This window comes from Crotalus tigris, unplaced genomic scaffold (assembly GCF_016545835.1).
Source record: "Crotalus tigris isolate CLP2741 ecotype Arizona unplaced genomic scaffold, ASM1654583v1 scf7180000024506.7606697, whole genome shotgun sequence".
Taxonomy (NCBI): domain Eukaryota; kingdom Metazoa; phylum Chordata; class Lepidosauria; order Squamata; family Viperidae; genus Crotalus; species Crotalus tigris.
In genome coordinates, this window is record NW_024100678.1 from 3404421 (window position 1) to 3431039 (window position 26619).

The 26619-nt window shown below is 35.1% G+C and overlaps 1 protein-coding gene across 2 annotated transcripts in view; it reads left to right on the plus strand.

Annotated features, from left to right (window-relative positions):
* The window catches only part of PRKDC (protein kinase, DNA-activated, catalytic subunit), a 94458-nt gene that overhangs the window by 45248 nt on the left and 22591 nt on the right, over nucleotides 1-26619 (plus strand). For both annotated transcript variants that reach the window (XM_039333722.1, XM_039333723.1), the window contains exons 49-69: nucleotides 733-876; nucleotides 2429-2580; nucleotides 4728-4859; nucleotides 5410-5521; nucleotides 6290-6414; nucleotides 6510-6659; nucleotides 6905-7078; nucleotides 8989-9087; nucleotides 9458-9668; nucleotides 10878-11049; nucleotides 11383-11601; nucleotides 12888-13000; nucleotides 17686-17817; nucleotides 19131-19310; nucleotides 19587-19798; nucleotides 21113-21251; nucleotides 23865-24053; nucleotides 24380-24604; nucleotides 24936-25044; nucleotides 25571-25682; nucleotides 26123-26306. In XM_039333722.1, coding sequence (XP_039189656.1) covers nucleotides 733-876; nucleotides 2429-2580; nucleotides 4728-4859; nucleotides 5410-5521; nucleotides 6290-6414; nucleotides 6510-6659; nucleotides 6905-7078; nucleotides 8989-9087; nucleotides 9458-9668; nucleotides 10878-11049; nucleotides 11383-11601; nucleotides 12888-13000; nucleotides 17686-17817; nucleotides 19131-19310; nucleotides 19587-19798; nucleotides 21113-21251; nucleotides 23865-24053; nucleotides 24380-24604; nucleotides 24936-25044; nucleotides 25571-25682; nucleotides 26123-26306 — 3285 coding nt within the window. The remainder of the gene's footprint in view (nucleotides 1-732; nucleotides 877-2428; nucleotides 2581-4727; nucleotides 4860-5409; nucleotides 5522-6289; nucleotides 6415-6509; nucleotides 6660-6904; nucleotides 7079-8988; nucleotides 9088-9457; nucleotides 9669-10877; nucleotides 11050-11382; nucleotides 11602-12887; nucleotides 13001-17685; nucleotides 17818-19130; nucleotides 19311-19586; nucleotides 19799-21112; nucleotides 21252-23864; nucleotides 24054-24379; nucleotides 24605-24935; nucleotides 25045-25570; nucleotides 25683-26122; nucleotides 26307-26619) is intronic.

Consider the following 26619-nt stretch of genomic DNA (forward strand, 5'->3'; position numbering starts at 1 on the left):
AGCTGTTTTTTTCCAATTGTCATAACTGAACAGTCATTAAACAAGGCAGTCAATATATGAGGACTATAAATAATAATTGTTCTGGGGTGTTATTAAAAAGAGACAGTTGAACATTCTTTTTATGAATAAGATTTTCAAGTATTACCAAAAGTGACAAAAGCTTCTTGTTCAAAGTAAACATAGGCATAACAATATCAAATGAAGTCTGTATTTTGATCTTGTTTGTTTTTTGGCAGCTTGTTGAAATATACTAATTTTCTAAGCAAGTATAGATTCCTAACTGATTTCTTAAGCAGTTAATGCAGTTAGTATCTCCTATATGAGGTGAATTCATGAATAATTCATATGAGCAAACTATGGTCATATAATAGTGTTATTACCATATATGCATTTTGACTATAAACAGACAAGGATGCAAAATAACTTTAATATCATTCAGTCTCTGTGCTATTGCTCAAAAATAAACCCTTCCAACAAAGTAAAAGCTGCTTCTGATTCACAGGTTTTATCAAGTCTCTGGAATTAGCCTGGAGTAAGGAATGGTAATTACTTGGTAAAATAATATCTCTTCTAGACAAAAAGCTACTGTTGTGTAAGGCATGAAATGTGTTTGCATTGTTGAGTATTTGCATGGGTAACCTTTTAAATAATAATTTAGTTTGGTTAGAAGTAAATAACAAAGTTAACATGCAATAGGTTTTACATTGGCAATCTTGGATTTTTCTTCTCCAGGTTTTCCAGCCTTATGCAAAGTGGTGGCTGGGTCCTTTACTGCAGCTGGTCGTTTCTGGAGATAATGGAGGAGAAGGAATACATTACATGATGGTGGAGATAGTGGTCACTCTGCTTTCATGGACTAATGTGGCAACTCCTAAAGTAAGAAATGTATTTGATTATAATAAGACAGCCATATATACCTATGCCCTGCCCTTCCTTCCCCTCACCTCTCTCCTTTTTAGTACATATATTTTAACACTATGCCAAGGTCTTCTTGATAGACAGTGGCTAAGAGAATTTTATAATGCTGAAAAAAAAAGACTTTTCTCTTTCCTGAATACTGTGTTTCCCCGAAAATACGACCTAGCCATAAAATAAGACGTAGCTTATTTTGGGGGGTTTGGGTTAATATAAGCCCTACCCTAAAAAGTAAGCCCTACTTAAGACCCTGCCCACTCCGTCTCACTGTAGGTTTTTTGGCAGACTGGATCGCGTGCCTCCCCCCACCTTATCTGCTGCTGGTGCCACCGCTGCAAATTCAATTTTGCGGCTTAGCTAAATTGTTCAGTGCGGTGGGCCGCAGTTCCCATCAGCTTCAGGAAGCCTGGGCAATGAGAACCTTAGGCCAGGCTCCTTGCAGCTGAAGCAATTCGGCTCGCCTGGGGTCAGGTTGGCCGTCCCAGGAGGCATGGCCCGTCCCCATCCTCCAGCACTGCTGCACATGTGGGACGAGCCTCCCACAACGGCCAACTTAATCCTGGGCGAGCCGGATTGCTTACAGGGAGAGGCTGCGCATTGCAGGAGGATGACTGCAAAGGGCGCGCGCAGATCCCTGCAGATCCTGGAGGCTCTGAGCGCTGCTTTTTGTGCCGCTCGGTTTCCCACCCCACCCCCGCTAGGCTGATCTGGTGGGTGGGATTGCCTCCCATCTTCCCCGCTGCTGCATTGGCAGCTGATGGTGCCTTCCTGAGAGGTGGCATGGCAATTGGACGGCAGCCACGCTGCGAATGGGGATAGATCATCCCCCAAAAAACAATGAGGCAAACAGATGCGGTACCAAAAACAGCGGTGCGAAAAGGGCATGCGTGGATCCCTGTAGCTCCTGAATGCTCCAAACAATGCTTTTTGCAATGCTGTTTTAGGTACCGTATCTGTGTGCGCGTTTGCCTTGCTGTTTTCGGCGGCGCTTTGGGGGATGGTCTATCCCCATTCTCAGTGTGGCCGCCGTTCAATCACCACTCAGTGTCAGCTGCCAGTGCAGCAGTAGGGAAGACGGCAGGCAATTCCACTCACCAGATCAGCCTGGCTGGGTGGGGTGGGAAACCGAGTGGCACAAAAGGCAGTGCTTGGAGCTTCCAGGAGCTGCAGGGATCACCGTGCGCCCTTTGAAGTCGTCCTCCTGCAACAAGCAGCCTCTCCCTGTAAGCAATCTAGCTTGCCCAGGGTCAGGTTGGCCGTCGTGGGAGGCTTGTCCCGCATGTAGAAAAAAATAAGACACTCCCCCAAAATAAGCCCTAATGGGTCTTTTGGGCCTAAACTAAATATATAACCTGGGCTTATTTTTGGGGAAACATGGTATTTGTTATTGCTAACCAGGGAGAATTTGGCAAACCTGAATATATGATGTTTAAATTAAGGTACCATATATTTTGTCATTTTATGAGCAAAGAGGAATATTTGCAATATGCTTTTTCTAATTCTTTCATATTAGGGAAACATAAAGGATGAAATCTTAGCAAACAGGTTGTTGGAGTTCCTAATGAAAAATGTGTTTCATCAGAAAAGAGCAGTATTTAGACATAACCTGGAAATAATCAAGACAGTAATAGAGTGCTGGAAGGACTGTCTGAACATACCTTACAGGTAAATAATGACAATAAAATATGGTTGTATATACAGTTCTCCAAGAGCTGCAGCAAAGATGGGAAGGGATAACTTTCTGCATATTACTGAAGTACAATAGCAGCCCCATTAGGCAATGGCCATAATAAGAGATGCTGTAATTGAAGTTCAGTAGTTGGTCTGCTGGTTTATACCAAAGCCTATTGTCATATATGCTTTTTAAATAAAGTAGGACTAATCTGTTATTTATTTGGTGATTTGTGACAATATGTATACATTAAACATGGATTATGATTTCCTCTAGAACAGTGGTTTTCAACCTGTGGGTCGCGACCCCATTTGGGGTCGAATGACCATTTCACGGGGGCCGCCAAACAACTCAGTCCGCCATTTCCCCCCCCTTTTCCTTAGCTGTGCTACTCCCTTTTATTCTATTGGCTTTTGAAAGTCAATAGAATAGACTCTCTTGAATAGAATTTAATTCTATTGGCTTTCAAAAACCAATAGAAATTGTCCAGGCTGTCTCTGCCCTGCTGAGCCTGCCAAAAGTCCCATTCTGCAAACGGTGCTGCACGTTGTCTGCAACGAAGGCGAGCTGTCTGGAAGTTTCCACCCCTCCCTGCTGAGCAACTACTAAAAATGTAAATAAAAGAGGGCCAGGGGTGGGAGGTGGGAGGCAGGCGGGCGCAGGGAGGTTGCTGGCGCGTGTGGGGCCCAGAGGGTGCCTTATCTCCCTTGGGCTGGGCCAGCTGGTGGCCCAGCTGGTGGTCGCCCTGCGCCGTCGATGCCCCTTGTCAGCTACGCCTCAGCCGGCGCAGGGGACGGCACCACGCATGCCTGGCGCTCCCGGACAGGGAAAGTCCTCGACTTAATGACTGGTTGGGTAGTCCTCGACTTACGATCGGTTGGGGTCGTGGCATTAAAAAGGTTGAGAACCACTGCTCTAGAAACAATAAAAGTCATGTTGTCTGTGCCATTAGAAGAGTAAATGAGGAATGGGGAAAGAGATTTTGATAGAAAAAGGTTTCTACAGAGGATTATGTTCTGATATTTAAAAAATGCACAGTTCTTGAGATGAGTGGCTTGGATTGATTAATTAATTAATTAATTAATTTTTTAATAAATTAAAAGGCAGCCCCAGAACAAAGTTTTCACTTTGTTATTCCTAAAGCCACTTCTTTCCTAAAGTTTTTATTTTGTAATTTGTCTCATCTTCTTCAGGTTCTTTCAGTTGCCTAAGGAGAATATCTGCCCAAACTATCAAAGCGATTTATCACTTTCTAAATCAAGCATTTTTATACACCATTTGTATGCTTACAAATTATTATTTTACTGGGAATCAAACTTTTCTAATTCTGCCAGAACTAGATGGCTTTGTTATGACATCTCATAGTACATTGACCCAAGTTCTACCCTCTACGATAACTTTCTTCAAGTGAGTCCCATGTAGAGATCAGCGCGCACCAAGATAAATCTATGTTGTGAGCTGGGATGAAATGAAGGAAGGTTAAAAGGACATTGAACAGTTCAGGTTTTGGGTTTTTTTGCGCGAACCTTGCCTTTGCTTAGTACTAGTGAAATTTAAAGTATTGTTATTGGTTTATATTTCTTACTTGTAATAGGTGCATCGTGCTTTACCTTCAGAAATTCAAAGTAGCATACACTAAATGTTTTTTTTTCAATGTTTTTTTCTCACAAGAACAATTCTGTGTGCTATATTGAATTGAGAGAGCACGACTGGCCCAAAATCATCCAGTCAGCTTCCATAGCTTAAGGTGGATTTAATACTTGGTCTCCAGAGCCCAGACCAAAGTTTCAGCTTTATCTATGGGAAACTGGCTCTTTTATTAGATGCCTCCATTATACTAAATCAGAAAAGATTTTAATAATAATTATGTTTTTGCATCATTTGCTTGTGTTGCCTAAGCTCGATAAGGAATCCCAGCCATTGGAAAAGCCTTTCTCCACGGAACCGGTCCCTGGTGCCCAAAAGGTTGGGGACCTTTGACTTAGTGTGATGAGTGATTCCACTTATTAAGTGACCAATCTGCTGTCTATTCTTTCTCAATACAAAATACAAACCTGATAGTTTTGATTGGTACGAATAGTTACTTATTACTTTTAGTATCTTCATTTAGTATCTTCATCTATGTTTTTGCTTGCTGCAGGATAATATTTCAACAATTTTCTGGTGGAGATCCTAATACAAAAGACAATTCAGTAGGAATTCAATTATTAGGAATTGTTCTTGCTAATAATTTACCTCCATATGATCCAAAGTGTGAAATAGATAATACAAGGTAAGAATTTCAACTTTCTGATATTCCTGTTGAGGTATACTGAGCATAAAACTTTTAGCCAAGAAAAAAGTTATAAAAATAGGTATCCCCAAGGGCATAGATTGGAAAACAAATGATGAAATTGACATACACTTTACAGCTATTCGTCGTCATTTTCCTAAAGAATTTGATTGATCTTTGTTATATTTCATATATATAGATGTGTTTCAGAAATATTATGTTTGGACATGTTTCAAACATGGGAAAGAGGTAGATATGTTGGGACGATTTTAGTGAATGCAAATTAACCATCTTAAATTTAGGAAATGTATAATAGAATTGGAAAATGTAAAAGACAGATACAGCTCTGGAGCTCTTGAGACTTTAACTGAACATTTCAAAATACAGTGAAAGGAGTTTACATTCAAATTACATGTGTGCACTAGACATTTGGTAAATCATCCTGTTGCAACTAAATGTAAAATGAATGAGAAAATCATATATTTTAATATACGTCAGAGGAATAAATATGCATTTGTGAGAACTAAATGATATTTCTTATTTATGTTAGATATTTCCAAGCTTTGTGTAACAACATGGCTCTGATAAGATATAAGGAAGTATATGCTGCTGCTGCTGAAGTACTGGGACTCATTCTTCAGTACATTGCTGAGAAAGAAAATGTGAGGAGAACATGCTTTTTATGTGTTATGCTGCTAGAATCAAAGAGTTAACTTCTAAAATCAATTTAATTTTAACCTAGTACCTGAAATACTTTGGCTATCTAGTCTACAGGTAGTCCTCAACTTATGACCAAAACTGAGCTCAAAATTTCTGTTGCTAAGCAAGACAGTTATTAAGTGAGTTTTGCCCCATTTTACAAACTTTCTTGCCACAGTTTTTAAGTGAGCCACTGCAGTTGTTAAGTTATTAACATGGTTGTTAAGTGGATCTGGCTTCCCCATAGACTTTGCTTATCAGAAGGTCACAAAAGGTGATCGCACAACCCCGGGATACTGCAACTGTCATAAATATGAGTCAATTGCCAAGTGTCTGAATTTTGATCATGTGACCATGGGGATGCTGCAACAATTGTAAGTGTAAAAAATGGTCATAAGTCACTTTTTTCAATGCTGTTGTATCTTAAAACTGTCACTAAACAAATTGTTGCAAGTCAAGGACTACCAGTATTGAAAATAGCATTGATAGGTAACGTAGAACAGTAGTATTACAAAAGACTAGAATTACTTCGCTGGATCTTCTGAAAGATCCTTCTAGCCCAGGACTTATTCTCCAGTACAGGGCAACTATTTAACTCTTAAGAAGCTGTATCAAAAATAGTTTACAGCATTATGATAAAAGTATCAATTAACAGCAGTAGTTTTAATTATTGCTAAAATATTTGGCCAATATGTTATGTTTTTAACATTCACATATGTTCTATTTTTCAGATATTTGAAGGTCCAATTTATGACATGGTCATAAAACAATTAAAGCTGCATCAGAATACCAGAGATGACAAATTTATTGTATGCCTGAATAAAATCACAAAGAGCTTCCCTCATCTTGCTGATAGGTATATTAGAATTATAAGTGGTATTATACTGTTGGTATTACGAGTTTAATAGCTTGGTATAACTTTTTATACTTTTTGTTTTCGGTCATGGGAAGATTTATGAATTTTGTCTTCTTTCTGATACCAAAACTTCATGGAGTAATGAAGACTCATTGCTTGGAAGTAGTCATGTGCCGTACCCAAGAAACGGCTGATATGTACTTACAGTTGAAGAGTAAGGAATTCACACAAGTCATGTGTCACAGGTGAGGGATAGCATAATTTGTAATTATTTCTTGGTAGAATAATCCATATTAAAATATCTTTGAACAAATTCCACTTAAGCAAGTGGGAGTACATCAAGGTGTTTGGGTTTTTTTGGGGGGGGGGGTCATTTTCTCTGATAACAGATGCTGGAATTACATCCTGTCAGTTTCAATAGGCCATTTGATATAATTCCCCATGATTAGTAATTCATGCAATAAAGGTGTTTTATTCATTCTTCCCTTAGAGACGATGAAAGGCAAACAATATGCTTAAATATCGTGTACAAGATGCTACCTAAGCTGAAACCTGCTGAAGTATTAGAGCTACTTCCTACAATAACAGGATTCATTTCTCATCCTTCACCATTATGTCGGGGCCGAATGTATGATGTGCTTATGTGGATCTATGACAACTACAGGTAAAGACTCAAGCATCGGTATTATAAATAAATATTCTGAAGCTATTTTGTCTTTTCCAGGATTCTAAATCTCTCTCGGTGGTCTGCAATTTAACTTAATTTTTATATGCTATCCCAGGGGTAGTCAACCTTGGCTCTTTTATGACTCGTGGACTTCAACTCCCAGAATTCCTGAGCCAGCATAGCTGGCTCGGGAATTCTGGGAGTTGAAGTCCACGAGTCATAAAAGAGCCAAGGTTGACTACCCTACCCCTGTGCTATCCTAACAAATAGCTAGGCTGTAAAATAGGCCTTGATTAGAATTCTTTTTTTTTTTCCAGAAAAAGAAAAACTAGAGGTGATCAGGCTCTTTTATTTTTATTTCCACCTAACAAAGAAAATTGTCTCTTTCCTCCTCCCATTTTCATCTACCTGTTTTAAGTTTGGAAAGCAACAGAGCAAAACGCCTCAATACCTCATTTCTACAAGGCTGAATTTTTATCAGTTCTTTTTGCTCAAATCAGCAAAGAAAAGGAAGTGTTGGAAACTGCATTGGGAAGGCCTGGGTCATACTCGTTCTGCAGATTGTTCACTTTTGCCACAATGCATATTTGCAGCTAAAGGGAGGAAAAAGCTGGAAAATGCAGTTAGATATTTCAGACGTACTGTGCATTAGAGAGTTGCCTCTTTAATTTCTCTTTTTCCGCTTTACAGAAACTTCAGAATAATGGGTGTATATCATGTACATTCAGGCTTTGACATTTAACATATGAGGATGTGCAAACCATGATCACATACACACTTGGGCAATAGGCGCGTGCAAAGCCTACTTTTTAGGAACAAAGAATGTGAATGAATTCATGCATAAACTCGTTATAGCAAAACTGCCATTAGATGAATTTCTGTGTGATCTTGGGTTTTTCAGTACTTCCATGGAGGAAGGAGGAATAACTAAAATAGAAAAACTCATAAAATCTACAAAACCAGAGAAATAGTAGGAATATCAGCAGAGGTAGGGACTCTGAGAATTGAACAGAAAGGTCACTCAACAAATACTGGTAGAAATAGGCAAGGTATTTAATTGCAAAAAATAGACAAGAGCAATAGCTGGAGGAGATAATCAAAGGAGAAGAAGGAAAGAATATGGAGAACAGCTAAAAAAAACCTGTTGAGAACCTCAAAATGTGAGACAGCGACATTAAACAGACTAAAGATTTAAAACCAGATTAGGAACAAGATGAAGAGGCACAAGAAATAATTTCTTGTTCATCTTCAGAATTTATTTTAACATGGAGCAGCTTCAAATATTCTTTTGTGACTTAGGCAAAGTACGTGCAACTGGAAAAAATGCATTCCTTTTTCTTTGTTTATAAGCACCTCTTTTGAATCCTAGACTAACAGAGATATCTGAAGCCTATTATTTAACAACCATATCTAAATGTAAAGTAAAGCCATAAAGTGCTTTTTTCTGTTTCTTAATTATTTATTACTAGCTGTCCCCGGCCACGCGTTGCTGTGGCTCAGTCTGGTTAAATGGAAAAGAAAGAAAAGAGAACGCTCACGTTTGTAATATGTTTAATTTCACAATGCTTGTAGCATGTGTTGCTTTTACGTCCAACAGATAGCGCTGTTTTTTAAAAAAAACATTTTTTTACCTGTCACAGGTGTGACATCTATATAATTATAATCATAGGTATATAAAAACACGCACGTATTAGAATGCAACGTTGTGTCAAAATTTCAAAGCAATCGGTGAAGAACTTTCGGAGATTTAAGATTTTGAACAAACGAACATTTACATTTTTATTTATATATATATATAAGATTATTCTAAGTGGTGTCACGTAATATATTTTATCTGATGAAAACTATCATCAAAATCCTTGTGTGAGTGACTGAGGTTCAGTAGAGCGTGATTTTTCTTTTATCAGTGATTCAGAAAGTCAAGCAGATGAGGAATCTTCACAAGTGCTGAAACTGGCGAAAGAATTTTTACTTCAAGGACTGATTGATGAAAATTCTGGATTACAGTAAGTAATGCAAATTTTATTCTGAAATCAGAATTCTCTTTTTAAAAATTGAATTATATCTGTTGCAAAATTGTGCATGTATACACATACATTTACAGAATTAACTGTAATTAATTTTAATTTTAAATTTAACTGAAACTTGTTTTTTCAATATGATATAGAATTGCAGTCTAAATGTCTTAATAAATTCTGATCCTTTTTTATTAAGATTAGATTTAAGCAAAACTTTATGTGTTTAATTTGGGAATGATATAGAAATCCTCATCTACTATTCATAAGTACATAAGGATATGTCATGCACTTTGTTCATATATTTATACAGTTACGGATTATTTGAAGTTGACATTTGCATATTTATTTTCTTTTACAGATTAATTGTTAGGAATTTTTGGAGTGATGAAACTAGATTACCAACAAATACACTTGATCGCATGTTGTCTTTACTAAGGGATTTGTACTGTGACAAAATTGAAACTCAGTATTTGAGTTTAGCTACAAATTTTCTCCTTGAAATGACGAGCAAAAGCCCAGATTATTCTAGAAAAATGTTTGAATATCCGCTTTCAGAATGTAAATTTCAGGTGAATGTATATTATTTCGCAATGTATAAGAGATTACTGGAGTACTTCTTAAAAACTAAAATCCTTTAGATCAGAAATAGATCATTTTTTAAAATATTTATTTCATAATATTGTAATTTTTATGTTAATCCTTTGTTTTAATAAAGGTAAAGATATTAATTTTGATAGTTATATTAAAAAAACATGCAAACTGCATTTCTGTTTTTACCTTGATACATTTTATTGAAATTAAAATTATCATTTACTGCTATATAAACTTCATAATAAAGAAAAATGTAAGAGAGGAATATGGTGAATTATGCTACTCATTATTCCATATAAATGTTATGCATCTCTAAAAAATGAATCTTCCTTAATTTCCTTATGAAATATTTACAAAGGTTGCATGTATTAATATGGTGCTGCCTACAATTTGTTGTGATTATTTTTTATGGGGGGGAAAGGGATAATATTTTCTATTTTTATGAATATGTGAGTCAGTAATTTGAGAATAAATGGGCAAAAAAATACTTTTAACTATTTCACTATAATATAGATTTTATATACTATATATGGTATATGTAGTTTTACATACTATACTTTATAGTTTATAACTATAAGGTTTATAAAATACTTTTAATTTATGACTAACAACACCAGGCATCAAGCTAGAAACTACAAGGCTATGATTTCTAGTGCTACCTTAGTTAGACATGAAAGCCAGCTGGGTGTCTTTGGGCCAGTTAGTCTCCCACAGCCCAATTCATTTTTCAGGGTTGTTGTTTTGTGAAAAATAGGAGAAGGAGAGAAAATTAGTCATGCTAATTGCCTTGAGTTACATTAAAATAATAGATGGGAAATAAATAAATAAAAATACATGCTATCATTTTTAAAAACTGAAAATCTTAAAATCATTTTTAGGAATGAATCTCTTTTAAGTAAAAGTCAAATGGGGTAGTTTTTTCAAGCTAATAGATGCTTGATTTGATTAAAACTACAAACTTGTTATCTATTTTTCCCGAGTTACTGATCTTTGATGTTTAAAAATAAATAGAAAATATACAATATATAATTGGGGAAAAATATACCTTAAGCATGTGAAGATTTAGTAATCTTTCTGATTTTAATAGGATTCTGCAAAATATATTTGCATAGGATTATAATGTTTGTACTGACATCAGAGCGATGATGTCAAGATGGCTTCAAATATTTCATATATCTGTTCTCCAGGATTTTGTAATTGATTCCAATTGGCGGTATCGAAGCACTATTCTTACTCCTATTTTTATGGGGACTCAGGCTTCTCAAAGTGCCGTTAAGTATTCCTCACAGGAAGGATATTTGGGTGGCCAGCTAAGAGCTACTCAGCAACAATTTGAATTTACGCCCACCCAGAATATCAGTAAGTATCTTACACCTTTATTGTAAAGTACTAGCATGTCATAATGAAATTGTCAAACTTAAAGGACATATGATTATGTTTTTGCTGCATTAAAGAATCATTCAGTGTAGAATTATATTTTTAATTTATTTCTGGATATCATTGGTTACCTTTCTTTCATACACATCTTTGCATTTCATATAGTATGCTTGCATTTCAGTTTTTCTATCAAAAACTGATACTCTGTTGTCATTCTTTAGTATGTAATAGGAGAAAGTAAAGGAACCGTATTTGCTACAGAGGGGCAATTTGCTTTTATATAACTTGAACTGTGTTCTTATGCTCTTTCTACAGGTGGAAGAAGCTCTTTCAACTGGCTAATAGGAAATAGTGTTGACACCTTTGCAGATTACTATACAGTTCCTTCCTCTTCTGAATCAGTTTCTTCATCCATGTTGCTCATTAACAAGCGTACAGACAGATCTTACAAAACTGCATTCAAACCATTAAGTCCTAATTTTGGGGAGAAACGACTGGGTTTGCCAGGAGATGAAGTAGACAGTAAAACTAAAGGTATCTGTTACTGTTAATCTAGTTCTTTTTGCTCTTTCAATGTGGTTCTCAAATCAGGTCATTCGTATGACAAAACTAGGGTTTATTTGGATAGCAGTAGCATAATTTGTTTTAAGTTTATACTGGGAGTAAACATCTTGTAGGCCTCAACACCACCACAAATACTAAATATTAGAATTCTAATATTGAGGGTTTTTTAAATTAACATTACTGTGTCTCTTATCTGTTCTTTGTAAATCAACAATACATGTCATAATTTTGCATGCCCCTTTCCCAAACACCAGCACTTGAAATTCTATTTTGCAGAATGCACAAAAAAACATATTGAGTGCATACTGACATGAGGGATACTGGTGAAACCATATTCAGTATAATACATGCTTAAATGGTTTGAAGAGATTTTAGTAGACTTGTCTTCATAAAGATTTATGCCCTGAATCCAATTATTTATGCCATGAAGTTACTGGCAGCTTTGTTGGTATCTACAATTGTTTACTTCCAATAGCCAAACTTCTTTCAGAGATACAAACAAATGGGCCAAATGTCATCCTGCTTTTACTTTCTCTGTTCAATATTTTTTATATATATATATATATGTATATATATGTATGTAACTTGAAACAGATTTCTTCTTTGGAAATTTGAACCAGTTTCTAAAATTATGTAAAATAATTGCTGAGAAATAATGAAGTGTTAACTCTAAATGTGGAAACAAGTTTCTCCACTTTAAAAACCCTTTTGCAAGCTATCTTGTTAAAGTTTGCAGAACAAATATTTTCAGCCATTCTATCATTCTCCTACCTCTCTTCTTTCCCTTAGCAGCCTCATTAGAAATGGGGGAGAGGAGTATGCTTGTGTACAGGAATATTTGTGAAATCTACATGCTGTTACTAAGTAGTTTCTAATCAGAAGCACAAGCACTACTTGCTTATACTGTATGCACACCTTCAAGGACACAACTGAAACCAGTGCATAAATGACAATAGTTATAGCCCTGCAGGAGCTATTACATGGGATTGTAACAGTGGCAGGGAATGGTAATTGAAGCAATTCAGTATTTGTAAAATTATGTTCTTTGTTCAAAGGAATCACAAAACCTGATTTAAAGCATGACAGTAGGATAGTTCTTAAAGGTATTCCATTCTGTCCCTGTCCTGTTATACATTTTTAAATCATACAATTTGAGAAATTCTCAATTCCAGGATTTGGCTAACAAGATTGAATATATAATTTCTTAAATAGTTTTACTGTGTACATTTAAAGGAATTTATTTCTACATGCATTAGATACAGATGAACGCACAGAAATTCTGAGACTACGGAGACGCTTCTTAAAAGATCAAGAAAAGCTCAGTTTGATCTATGCAAGAAAGGGTGTTGCTGAACAGAAGCAAGAAAAGGTTAGTTTTCTATGTATAATTTTCCAAATATGCCTGACTGGTACATGGAGTTTCCATTGTTGGGCTAATAGTAGATTATAGAAGATTATTACCGTATATTCTGCCGTATAAGGCGACCCGGCGTATAAGACGACCCCCGTCTTCGGCGCCGAGTCGCATGCCTAGAAAGTCGTCTTATACGCAGGAAACTACCATAATTTCCGGCGTATAAGACGACTCGGCGTATAAGACGACCCCCGACTTCGGCGCTGATTTCCACGCTTTCAAAAGTCGTCTTATACGTCGGAAAGTTTTAATCATAATATAATTGTGCTCAAGCACGGTTTAAGATATGTGGACTTCAATTCCCAGAACTCCCTAGCCAACATGCTGGCTGGGGAATTCTGAGAGTTGAAGTCCACACATCTTAAAGTTGTCAAGTTTGAAAGATGCTGAACTAGAGTATTTCATGAAGAGCAAGTAGGTCTGATGCATTCCTTATGGATTCACTGACGGCAACATAGGAGTGAACAATTTCAAGAAAGTGAAATTCTCTTCAATCTCATTCACAAAGGAATCCAGTCCAGGTCAGTGGAGAAGCCATATAATGTGTACCTAGCAGTTCCATAAGTATTTAAAATTAGCTACCTTTTCTTGAACCAAAGTTAAACTTTGAGTCAAAATATCCAAATTATAACTGAAAAAAACACAAAGCGTAAAATGTGTGTGTGAATAGAAAGCCAATCTATCATTTTTGTATTTTGTCTGGATAATGTTAGTTGAATAAGCAAGTACCTGGCTTGGTTTAAAGGGTATGCAGTAACTCTTCCCTTTATAAAGTTAGAAGATGACTGGAGATTCGTGTGCTTTTAGATTCCTCTTTCTGATCTGGAAATGAACATTTTCATTGAAAGGGAAAAACGTATTTAGTAATAAAACCAAACTAATGCAAGTGTGAATGATTTAAGTTATTCTGTGAGAGGCAAATCAGATCAGATCTTTATTATTGTTATAGACCAGCATTAGGTGGGGGGTACAGTCATTAAAAAAGCATAGAATAAAAATAATCTTAAAAAATATAAAAAGCTAAAAAACATGAAATAAAAACAAAGTATATATAAAAATCTGGCATCTAAAAGAAGGCATAGGAGCATTAGATGGGTGTTGGAAAGAAGAAAAGGTCAGCATGCAGAAGACTCTTACCAAGTTGCCCAGCACTCTAAAATGGCAAGCTAGGGGCTCATTAAATTTAGTCGTCACCTCTTGAATTTTGACTGCTGCTGCTTGAAAATCATCACTTATAGTTAATGAGGCAATGCCAAGGGGAAAGATATAGAGCCAGTAGTTGAGTATGGTCACCCTTGCTCTAGCCCAGGGGTTCTCAACCTTGGCAACTTTAAGACTTGTGGACTTCAACTCCCAGAATTCCTCAGCCAGCAAAGCTGGCTGAGGAATTCTGGGAGTTGAAGTCCACAAGTCTTAAAGTTGCCAAGGTTGTGGTAGAGCCTCTTTCGCACCCCCCAAGTTTTTTTGGGGGGGGGGTGAAAGGAGTGCTCCCACGGAGTTCAGACTTGTCTCCGCTTCCCAGCTGTTTTTGTCCTCAGGGACAAAACGAGCCGCCGCAAACACCTCCGTGCTTAAAGATAACTGGTGAGTTTTTTTTTTTTAAATGGACAGAGCTGAGTAGAGGATTTAGTTTTTGCTTTCTTTGACTTATTTGGATTTTAAGTTTTAAGATTTGTTTCTATTTTTATTCTCTCTTTTTATTTTTTTTTCTTTGTTGAAAGGGAAAGTAAAATTGCGATCGGCAAACTCCTCGGTGTTTTTTTTTTGGAAGTTAGAATGCTGACCGGCAGGCTTTTTGGTTTTTTTCTTTCTTTCCTTTCCCTTTCTCTTTTTATTTCCTTATGATTGGAATGGTTGTTTTTGGTATCTCTAAGTATTTTTTTTGGAACGGACTTTTTTTATTTAATTATTATTTTTTTTTTCTTCTCCCTTTTTTTTTCCTTTGAACTCCCTTTTTTTTATTGTAATGACCCTTTTTTGAAGGACTTTTTTTTCTGTTTAATTTTTTGTAATTTTTAAGAAGGAGTAAAAACTTTTTTTTAATTCTTTTTCTCTTCCTTTTTTTCCCTTTTTTCTTTTTATTATAATGACCTTCTTTGGAGGGAGTTATGATTTTTGAAGGAATTTTTATAATTTCTTAAGAAGGACTAAAGGTTTTTTTTAAGATGTCTCCAAAGCGTCCAGGGATTTCTACAGTTTCTAAATCAACAGTTTCACCCTCTTCTGGGGGTCAGCTAAAAACTATGAAGGATTTTGCAAGACATGATGGGAGATTTATAATCAAAATTAGGGCAGAAATGAAAAAGATTTTAGAGGAAAACAATAAGATCTTGAGACAATATTTTGTTTTGGCTTTAGAAGGTTTGCTTCTGTTCTTGAAAAAGGTGAACTCCCATGTGGAAGAGGTAGCTGAAAAAGTGGACATAATGGAGGGAAAAATTGAAAGAATGGAAAAAGAAATGGAAAATGAGATTCTTATGCTTCAATATGGACAAATGGAATATGCCTTAAGAATTAGAGGCCTGGGAGTTCTTTGCAAGGAGATCTGAAGGAGATGGTTGCAAAGGAATTTGCATTGATTTTGAAATAAAGAAAAAGAGGGAATACTTAATGAAATTGAAAATTTATTTAGGGTTAACTCTGTGGTGGCAGCACAGAAGAATCTGCCAAGAGATGTGGTAATTTACTTTGGTAAAAGATCTTTATAAGAAGAGATTTCAAATTGCTTCACAATATGTTATAATTGTGCAAGCCTATTTTAAGAAGAGATTTCAAATTGCTTCAAAAGATGTTAAATTTTTAAAGAGATCCCATCTAAAATTTTAAGAAGAAGAAAGGAGTTTGCTTTTTTAGCAAATACTTAAAAAGGAGATGGGATTCCGACTGGAATGGTGGTGAATTACCTGGGGACATGTTATAGACTTAATACTGTTTCTCAAGCAAAAGATTTTTATACTTCGGTCCTGGGGGTATGTGCATCGCCATCAATTAAGTTTAAAGCTTTGGAAGAAAATAATGTAGAATCACAGTTTGAAGAGCCTATATTTATGAAAACTGGAGAATCTTTGTGTGAGAGGCCTCAACAAGTCCAGGTTGAGGAGCAGAAGACAACTTGTGCAGTATATAATCCCAAAGAAAAGCAGCAACAGAAGAAGGTTAAGGAAGTTTCATATTTAGTGGTTTCTGAATCTCTGGGAGATTTTAGACCTACAAAGTCTTTGGAGCAATCTTTAAGGGTGGAATTGTTGCCTGAAATGGAAACTGGGAAATCTCAGTCTGAGGGGCATCAACAAGAGAGGAACGGGCAGAGGATAACTTGTACAACGTACAATTGTAAAGATCAATACAAGGAGGAATTTAAGGAACCCTTATTGGCTTCGGAGTCGATGGGAGATTCAGGAATTTTGGAGCAGTCTCCTAAGGCAGAACTTGCAGCATTTCTTACGAGTTTGATACAAGAATGGAGAAGGGAAATGGAATAATGGAAGAATTGAGAATGGAAAAAACTGGAATGTGAATAATTAATAATACTAATATAATTGAGATTGATAAGGATGTAGTTTTTTACGGATGGAATTAGTTATTGGTGAAGATTGAAATTTTTAATGTGTTTATTAACTTTGTTGTTTTAAGTTTTGAACCTTTAATGATAATATTGTTTAAATTTGTGTTTTGAAGGGATTATAATTTGCTTATTTTAGTGAGGGGATTCTAATGTTTTAAATTTTAAGTAATGTTTAAATTTGTGTTTTGAAGGGAGTATAACTTGTTCAAGTTTTAAGTATGTTTAAATTTGGTTTTTAAATATTATTAATATTTTTAAGAGAAAACAATTTGTTTAATTAAATGTTTAGATTTGTTTAGGAAAGAAAGTAATGTTTAAATTTGTGGTTTTGGAGGGAGTTTATATAGAGTGATGATTGTATTTAGATTTGTTTAGGATTTAAAAGTGTTTTTAGTTTTTAAATATTATTATTAATATTTTTAAGACAAAATAATTTGTTTAATTAAATGTGCTTAGATTTGTTTAGGACTTATAGGTTTTTTAAGTTTTTTTTTTTCTTTTTGGATAGGAGAGAAGATTATGAAGATTGAAGGAAATATGTACTTACTTTAATTTCTTTAAGAGTATTTAGCTTTAATGGTATAACAAAGATTTGTATGTTTATTTTTTCGTTTTAGGATAAAGAAAGAGGGAGAAATTAGATTTTATATTATAGATATAGATATTCAAAGAAAGTAATGTTTAAATTTGTTTTTTTGGAGGGAGCTTATATAGAATGATGATTGTATTTAAATTTGTTTAGGTTTTAAAAGTGTTTTAAGTTTTTTTTTTTTTTTTAATTAAGCCTGTACTCAGCTCTGGGAAGTCCAGGGGAGGGTTTGGGAGGTTGGGAAGGGGGGGGGGTGAGGTAGGGGGGGGTATGGGAAGGGGATTTGTTTTTGTAAAATGTAAAAATCTTCAATAAAAAAAAAAAAAAAAAAGTTGCCAAGGTTGAGAACCCCTGGGCTAGCCTCCACTTTCCTGAACCTTCTTTAGTCAGAGGGAAGCATTAGAGAGACAATTAGGTATTTGAAGGGCTGGTCTTATTTGAGTTGCAAATTTTTTTGACTTGTGACAAAATAATAAATTGTTGCAGGAAATAAAATCCCAGCTGAAGATAAAGCACGATGCTCAGATCACTTTGTACAGAAAATACAGACAAGGAGATCTCCCTGACATCCAGATTGAATACAGCAGTCTAATTACTCCCCTGCAGGTTGTGGCGCAGGTAGGCTATTTTACCAAGAATTCTTAATATCTTTGAGCTAAACAATTTTAGTAAATGCAATTTAAGAGCAGTATGCTAAAAGTTTGGATATTGGATATTTTTGTTGAAGACCGTGTTTTTGTATTATTGCATTGAGTCAGTCCAATTTACATATTAGACGGTATTTCTTTTCTTTAAATTATTTTTGTAATTGTTTAGTTTTAGTATATCATTTGATATGCAGAATTTGATTCCAGGTTTTCTTTAGCTTATTGCATTCTAGAAAAATAAATGGTTGTTTTCTCACTGTACATCAAATGACCCTGAGGCAAACCTGAAAATGAGGCATTTCAGATTTAAAATATGGTATAACATATGAGGTCTTTTAAAGTGCTTAAATGTTGCTTAATGTAACCAGAAGCATGTTCTTCCTCTCATATGCTTCAGAGGCTGGACTGTTCAAATAATCTCATGCTTGTTTAAGCATGGGGGAGGGATCCTTTACAGTTCCAGTCTTGCCCAACTTCAAGAACCCAGGCCTTCAGAATTCCTGCTCTGTGACAGTTTTGTCAAGGGAGCAGCTTACCCAAACCCTTGTTTATCTGATCTTGGAAAAAACAATGTCTGTTTTACATGTCCCCTTTGCCCCAAAGAATACAATGGCCACAAAAGACAAGAATAGCTACAAAATTGTTTATGGCCGGCTTTCCATTTCTCTATGGAAAAGTCTGAAATCCTAACTCTGTTAAATCATCGTCATCATTGTATTCATGGATTCTGAACATGATTAAACCTCAGGTCTTTCATGTATAGTGGAAATATACTATACAGAAAGTGATTCTTTTGTTTGCTCTGTAAAAACAAGTCCCTGGGAATCATATTTTCACCCAGAGATTGGCATATTAAAATGTATATTTATTTAGACCACTTAATTCATTTGATTCTTTTACTTTCAGGCATTTCATAGAGTTCACAGGTAATTGTAATCTCTAGTTCAGAGTGCAGAAACAATATGTTTTGTGTAACTCTTAGTGCTTTCTTATTCAACTGTGTTTCACAAGTTTCATTGCAATTTGTTTTAGTATTTGTCATCTTTTAAAAGAAGCCTTTTACAAGAACTCACAAATTGTTTATCACGATTCCATAAAACCTAATAGTTAGTATGTAATATTTCCTACAAAATTTTAAAATGTGTAAATTAGGTTATAATATGGAAATTCATCCAATTTAAAACAGGACATTTCCTACTCTAGTGAGCATATTGTTTATACTGTTATAATACTTTTGCAGAATGTGGTAAGCAATCATATTATTTATGTGTCTGCAATTTTCAGAAAGATCCCACATTGGCTAAACAACTCTTCAGCAGCTTGTTTAGTGGAATTCTGGAACAAATGAAAAAATCCAAGTCTCCAGCTGAAAGAAATAATATCATCCAGCAATTGTTGCATGACTTCAATCATTTTTTAACTACAACTGTGTTGTATTTCCCACCATTCATATCTTGCATCCTGGTATGGCATTCAATATTTATTTGTGAATTTATTTCTTACTTATATAAAATCTCTCTCTCTCTCTCTCTCTCTCTCTCTCTCTCTCTCTCTCTCTCTCTCTCTCTCTCTCTCTCTCCCCTCCCCTCCCCCTCTCAAATAAAGTACTTGAGATCTCTTTCTAAAAACGTCAGTAAAGGATTGAATATGTTCTTATATTTAATATTGGTAGCTGTAACTCAGTATTACTCCATTGTCAGAATGCAATCAATTCCATTAATTGTTCATTTGTTATAATAGGAGATGACATATCAGCACAAAGAATTGGTAGACCTCAATTATTGCAATGTAAGTACTAGCTGTTTAGCAAGTTTACAGCAACCGGTGGGCATCCTTCTTCTTGAACAAGCTTTGGTTGACCTTTCCCCTGTGGAGCAGCAGCCTCCCTCCAAAAGAATGCGTGGAAAGGGAGAACTTTCACCTGATGTGACCAGGTGGATTGAACTTGCTAGGTAAGAAAATATTTGTAGATTTTTACTGTAAGTGGGACATATGTTTTAGAATTGTGTAAAAAATAATATTTAAATTAATGAAATTAATATAATGGCAATGACTTTGGTTGTATATTGTCAGAATTTTGGATCACCTTTTACTTTTGAAGTTACGATTTCAGTCTCTTTTATTTTAATTAAATGATAAAGAATCATTTAACCATTTATAAAGCATATCTTGAGTTATCCAGTATCGAGTAAGAAATGGCACTGTATTAGAAACTTTACTGCAAAAACACTTTGAAATACAGTACAAAAATGCTAAGGCTTTTTTTTAAACTATTATGAAGAAAAAAAAATAAAAATATGGAGAATCTACACCAAAGGTGTGACTAAAAGCTTTATTTGACACCTTGTTTAATTTACTATTTAACTCTCTACTCATTTAACTCTCTACTCATTGAACTCAAGGTCATACATTTATGGGCATCAGATGCAATAGGCAAAGGCAGTCAGTTCAACCATGGCTATATCCAACTTATGATTTGGCTCAAAGGATTCAGTGGTCCTTAGTATGAAGCTTTATTTGGATATACCAAGCAACCCACTTAATTCAAATTAGCTAACATAGCTTACTTGCAAATTATTAAAACAGATCGTGCCTAGGGTACCTAGCTTTAGGATAGTTAACAATGGGGGTGGGGTTTTTTTTGCCAACTTTTGGTCTTGATTAAAACTGAGATTAAATGAAAAGATAAATAGTTTAAATCTCTTGAATGAGGGGAAGAGCCAAATGAGCCTACTGGCTACTTGAATTAGAATTGATTGACAAAGAATCACACAATCCATGCATTTAAGAAATGATAATGGTTTATGAAATAGAAGAAAATTGAAAAAGCACATGAGGTGCCCAGGTGGTAATTTAATCAGTTCTGTCATGGAGTAAGGATGATTTTAGACTTGATTGCATGGCTACCATGAAGTTATATAATTGGGCAGAGATTAGAGAAGTCAGATACCAATTGCAATATATTTGCAATTTAGTTCAGAATAGCTTTTCCCCATTAGCTATCACCTGATTTTGATTCTGGCAATCGTCAAACTTTTCCCAAAGCAAAAAGGATTTGCTAGCTAAGGTAGCAAACTGATGATGGTGGTAATATGTATTATGCAAGCGGTATGAATGCAGAAACCTATCGTACTTGAGTTTCTTTGTATCCTGAGCTATGAAATTTGTCCTTGATTTATCTGTGTCTTTGGAAAATTAGTTTAACCTCATTGATTTGAGGAATGAATCATTTTAATAATTTAAAAATTCCCCCCCAAATGTTGTAGGCTTTATCGATCTGTTGGAGATTATGATGTTCTCCGGGATATTTTTAGTGGAAAAATTGGAATGAAGGAAATTACCCACAATGCTTTGTTAGCTGAAGCAAAAAGTGATTATGCTGAGGCAGCTAAGCTGTATGATAAGGTACAATTATGTTTATAAAGTACAGCATTTTCAAGGACATAAAGGGGAAACAGATTGAACGTCACTTAAAAATGCAAACACAGCCTTTCAAAATCAAAGTATCATTAGCATAACTGATGGCTGAGGAAAAACAAGGAACCTGAGTTGTGCATAAATATATTTAAATTTTATAAAGATTATTAAATGCAGTTTTATAGTTATTAATATGCTTAAAAATATAGGTCAATTAAGAATAACCTTTGAGATGAGGTTGAATCAAAAATCATTTTTAACTAAAATAATTCAAATGGAAAACAAATTCAGAGGCATCTAATGAAGCTCCTTTTGTTAAAACAATAATCCACAACAGGAATTCAGTAAAGGCACATATACTCAGTGATTAATGTTCTTTCCCATTTTCTGCTCAAATATCACTATCATAAGCCCTAATCATGATAAATTAACAACAGTGATCCAGTTATTGGTAACTTGATGTCTTAAATATTGCAGTGTAGGCTGGCAAAATGTACCAGTTAGGCTGCTGCTTGAGCCTGATTAGCACCATATAACACTACTGTTGAAAAAATTGTTCCAATGATTGATTTGCTATTAGACGTAGCCAGATTTTTATATTAATGTAAAAACATGGAAACAAATATTTGTATATATACCTTCCATCCTGCATCTTTTTTTAAATTTAGGTCCAAATAAAAACTATTTTTAGTTCCATGACATATGTTGGTACTGCTCCATTATTAATAACAGCTGGGTTAAATATTTTAACATACCTTAAATATTTTATGGTAGTGTATTCTGTTCTAATCTTAAAATTGTATAACAATGTATTTTAATGCTACAAACTGTTTGGAGATTAATGGTATAACAGACTTGCAAAAATATTTAAAACAAATAACTACTGTAGGCATTTACTTCATGCCAAAGAAAAAGCAGCACCAAAAAGGATGCAGAGGTATGGCTTTTCCTTGGTGCCTAAGTCTGGGTTGGTATGTGGTGGGGAAGCCAACAGCAGAGTATGTTTTAACCCATCTATAGACCAAGCACTTTCTACCTCTTCATTGGAGCAGCCAAGTTCTATTTCTTACTTCTAGGCTAGATTAAAAAACTGAGCTCCTATTGATAGTTACCTTGTGTTTGGACAACTGCAGAAACAGGGTTGTTCAGCCTGAACTGCTTAAATGACTATTTATGATTTGCTGTTTTATTCAGGCCTTAAATAACTGATTGCCTTCTTTTCCCCAATATTTTCCTTCTATTTTTGTCTCTTGCCTGTCTTTCTAAATTGGTCTGAGCCAGTTTTGAAGAATAAAAATCTGACCAAAAAAATCCCTAAATAAATAACTTGGTAAAATGTTATAATTTATGATCACTTCTGAGAAGGGAAATTACAATGTTTAGTTAATAATGAAAATAGAACATAGCAGTAGCAATAGCACTTAGGATTATATACTGCTCCACAGTACTTTACAGCAGAAATCTCCAACCTTTCCGGGCTCGCAGACCAGAGGGAAGGAAAGCAGCTTCAAAATCGGTGTGCGCATGGGCCAAGAGCCCGTGGCCCGCCAGTCCTGAGCTGCGGCCCATAAGTTGGGGACTCCTGCTTTACGGCACTCTCCGATAGTTTACAGAGTCAGCATATTGCCCTCAGTAATCTGGGTTCTCATTTTACCGACCTCAGAAGGATGGAAGGCTGAGTAACCTTGAGCCTGTCAGGATCAAATTCCATGCTATGGGCAGAGTTAACCTGCAATACTGCATTCTAATCACTATGCCTCTTATATTGTAGCATAATGTGTAGTATTATCTGTATTTTAAATTGTAGTATTACAGCACATGAAAATTAAATTATTTAATTTTCTCATGAAAGTTAGCTTTGTTGAATATAGTTTTGGAAGCTCCTTAAGAGTATTTTTTAAAAAAAATTCTTATACTATGAACTTTGTTTATTATGACTGATCAGTAGCATATAGGCTTTGAATGCAGAAATCTCTGGTATTTTTAGATAGAGCTCGGAAAGGCTTCTCTCTAAAGACTGGGAAAATCATTGCCAGTGAATGTAAATACTGATCTATATAGCCCTCTTGTAAGAATCAGTCTATGTCCCTAACTGATGGCATTTATTTCATACACATATTTCAGTTTTGTGGGGAAAATAACTCAGAATTTCATAAATATATTCGTACAAATCACAGACACAACTTTTTCCAGCAGCCTTTAAGTGATGAATCCAGGCTGTAGTTCTTTAATTGATGGTCCAGGCCCTAAAACTAAAATTAAATTTATTTCATTCCATTTGCATTAAAACAAGTCATTTGTTTATTTATTTTCACATTGAAAATTACAATTTTGAAACAATTTTTTACTTTCTGGAGACTTCACTCAAGGGTTTCCGGACCTGCCTTCTTTGCTCTAGGTGAGGGATCTGCAACCTTGACAACTTTAAGACTTGTGGACTTCAGCTCCCAGAATTCCTCAGCTGGCTGAGCAACTCTGGGAGTTGAAGTCCACAACTCTTAAAGTTGTCAAGGTTGCAGACCCCTACTCTAGGTTAATCACTAACCCACATTGCCTGTCCCTGGATTAATTGCTAAACTGCAACTTTCTTTGCTTTGGTAGGCGCTCTCTGTACAAGACTGGCCTGATGATGAGCCAACCGAAGCAGAAAAGGATTTCTGGGAAATTGCATCTCTTGAATGCTACAACCATTTGACAGAATGGAAATCTCTGGAATATTGCTCGACTATGAACATTGATAATAGGCAACCAGCAGACCTAAATAAAATATGGAGTGATCCGTTCTTCCAGGTTTTCAGAAAAAATATATAGAGATTTATAGATATACGCATACTTCTGTTTTCATGTTATATTTGTGAGTCTAAAAGAAAAGGTTTAATTGAGCTATTGACCTTTCCTCTAAGAATTGCTTTGCATAATACATTAAAATATGTACAATGCTGTGGTTTAACCTTTATTGAGGGTGGAGGAGAGAATTCTCAGTTTCAACATTAAACTTATGTTGGAAAACCTGATTATATTTAAAAATACATAAATTTGTAGAGTTTACAATTTAACGTACCATGCTAATGTATGTTTTATCACACAAAAATAATTCCAATTTTCTTACAATTTAGGAAGCTTATTTACCTTACATAATTCGCAGCAAGTTGAAACTTCTCCTTCATGGTGGCCATGACCAGTCTTTATTGACCTTTATTGATGAGGCTATGAAAGCAGAAGAGAAGAAAGCTCTAATAGAAATGTATTACAGCCAAGAGTTGAGTCTTCTCTACATTTTACAGGATGATTTTGACAGAGCCAGATATTATGTCAAAAATGCCATGCAAGTGTTCATGCAGGTACTTCAAAATGAATGAATATTATATTATGCTAATTGTATTAACTAATCAGGAGTACCGTATATTCCAGCGTATAAGGCGACCCGGCATATAAGATGACCCCCGACTTCGGCGCCGATTTTACCGCTTGCAAAAGTTGTCTTATACGTCGGAAAGTACGGTATTATATCATTCAGAGATTCTGTATAAGGATCCACCACATACAGCAATATTGAAATGAGATAAATGGGTTCACAAAAGTTTTATTGTTAAGATGATGATTATATCAGGGAAACCCAAGAAAATCCACTGATTATCAGAAATTCAAAACGATATGCTTTTTCTCCCACAGAACTACTCCAATATTGATTCACTATTGTACAATAGCCGTATGATCAAACTGCAGTCAGTTCAGGCTTTAACTGAAACACAAGATTTCATCAACTTTATGAATAAACCAAGTAAGTTCCCCCCCCCAAAAAAAAATGTAGCGCTTGTTATGTGGTAAGTATATTGTTTTAGTAAAATAATAGCTAACATAGTCTTGGATATCACTGGTGGATAGCATTTTGCGTTTGGGGGTTTTAATGACATTACTGCTTATTTTATTGTTTGAATTAGTTGGTTCAAATACATAAGGGCATAGAAAAAGTTGATTGAAACTATTTCTTTATATTACACTTCATAAAAACAGATTTTTAACATACAAGAAGTAATAAGAGTTTCCGATGACCAATGAAACTGATTTTTCTAAAACAAATATATTAGAAATGTATTTGGTTCATATCATGCGTTTCATTTGGCTTCAGCTTAATGTGCCACTGTGGTTTATAAATTTATTTTTTATGGTTTAGCCTGCATGAATATAAGCATATGCCTACAGAGCTTAAAATCTGTTAACTATGATGATTTATTTAGTTTAAAATATGATTCTTCACTTGCTGGCAGTTTTAAATATTTATGTTTTTTTCAATAATTGCTTTTTAGGTAATTTAACTTCTCGGGTTTCTCTTAAGAGATTTCTCAATATTTGGACAAGCAGATATCCTGATACCAAAATGGATCCTATGAACATTTGGGATGATATAATTGCAAATAGGTAAAAAACAATCTGATTCAGTTATTGGTGTTTACATATATTTATTGTACACCCAAGAATATCCCCAGTGAAATCTCTCTCCCAAGATCACTCTTTTGGTCACTTAAGATCTATCAGCTTGGGAGAAAAATGGGGCCATTTGGTAACAACTTGAGGACTTTTGCAGATTTGTGAGACTTCCTAAATAAAAATATTTACCCTTGTGTAAGTTTTAAAATACCTTTTATTATGTGTTTCAAAAATATATTCAGATTGAAACAAGCTTATGGATTGATTCCTGCTCTCAACTGCTCAGTTTCACTGCTGAAACTGGCTGGGGAAGGTCATTAGAGCTCTAATAAAATCATAGTTATGCCCAGCTCTCATTTTATGAGGCAAAACAAAAATACCATTTTAGATAGTTAGATGGGTTCTCAATTTTTTTCTTAATTTTTGTGCAGATGCTTTTTCCTTGACAAAATTCAGGAGAAATTTTCCAGTACCCACCTAGATGACAGCATGGAATTAGATGGAGATGCTTCTTTCAACATGGAAATGGACAATAAGAACGAAGATATATATTCAGAGATTAAAAACTGCAAGTTTGCTATGAAAATGAAAATGATAGAGTGTGCTAGGAAACAGGTAACTATGACCTTTTCTTTATGAGAACAAAATATAACAGAATAACATAGCCTTTCATCAAAATATATTGTGCCAGCTTTGAGAGATTCAATCATATTAATTCCCTTAAAATATTCTTTAGTATAACATGGCTGTATGTGCCTACCATTATGCCAAGATTTTTTTATTGAAATAGACACAATCAGAGGTACCAAATGAGCAAAATAATTGGCTTATTTGATCTTTTGAATTAAATATTTAAATAAAACAGATGATAAGTTGAAAAACCATTTATTAACACTGTGGCATTCCTGTAATGCGTATTATTACTGTT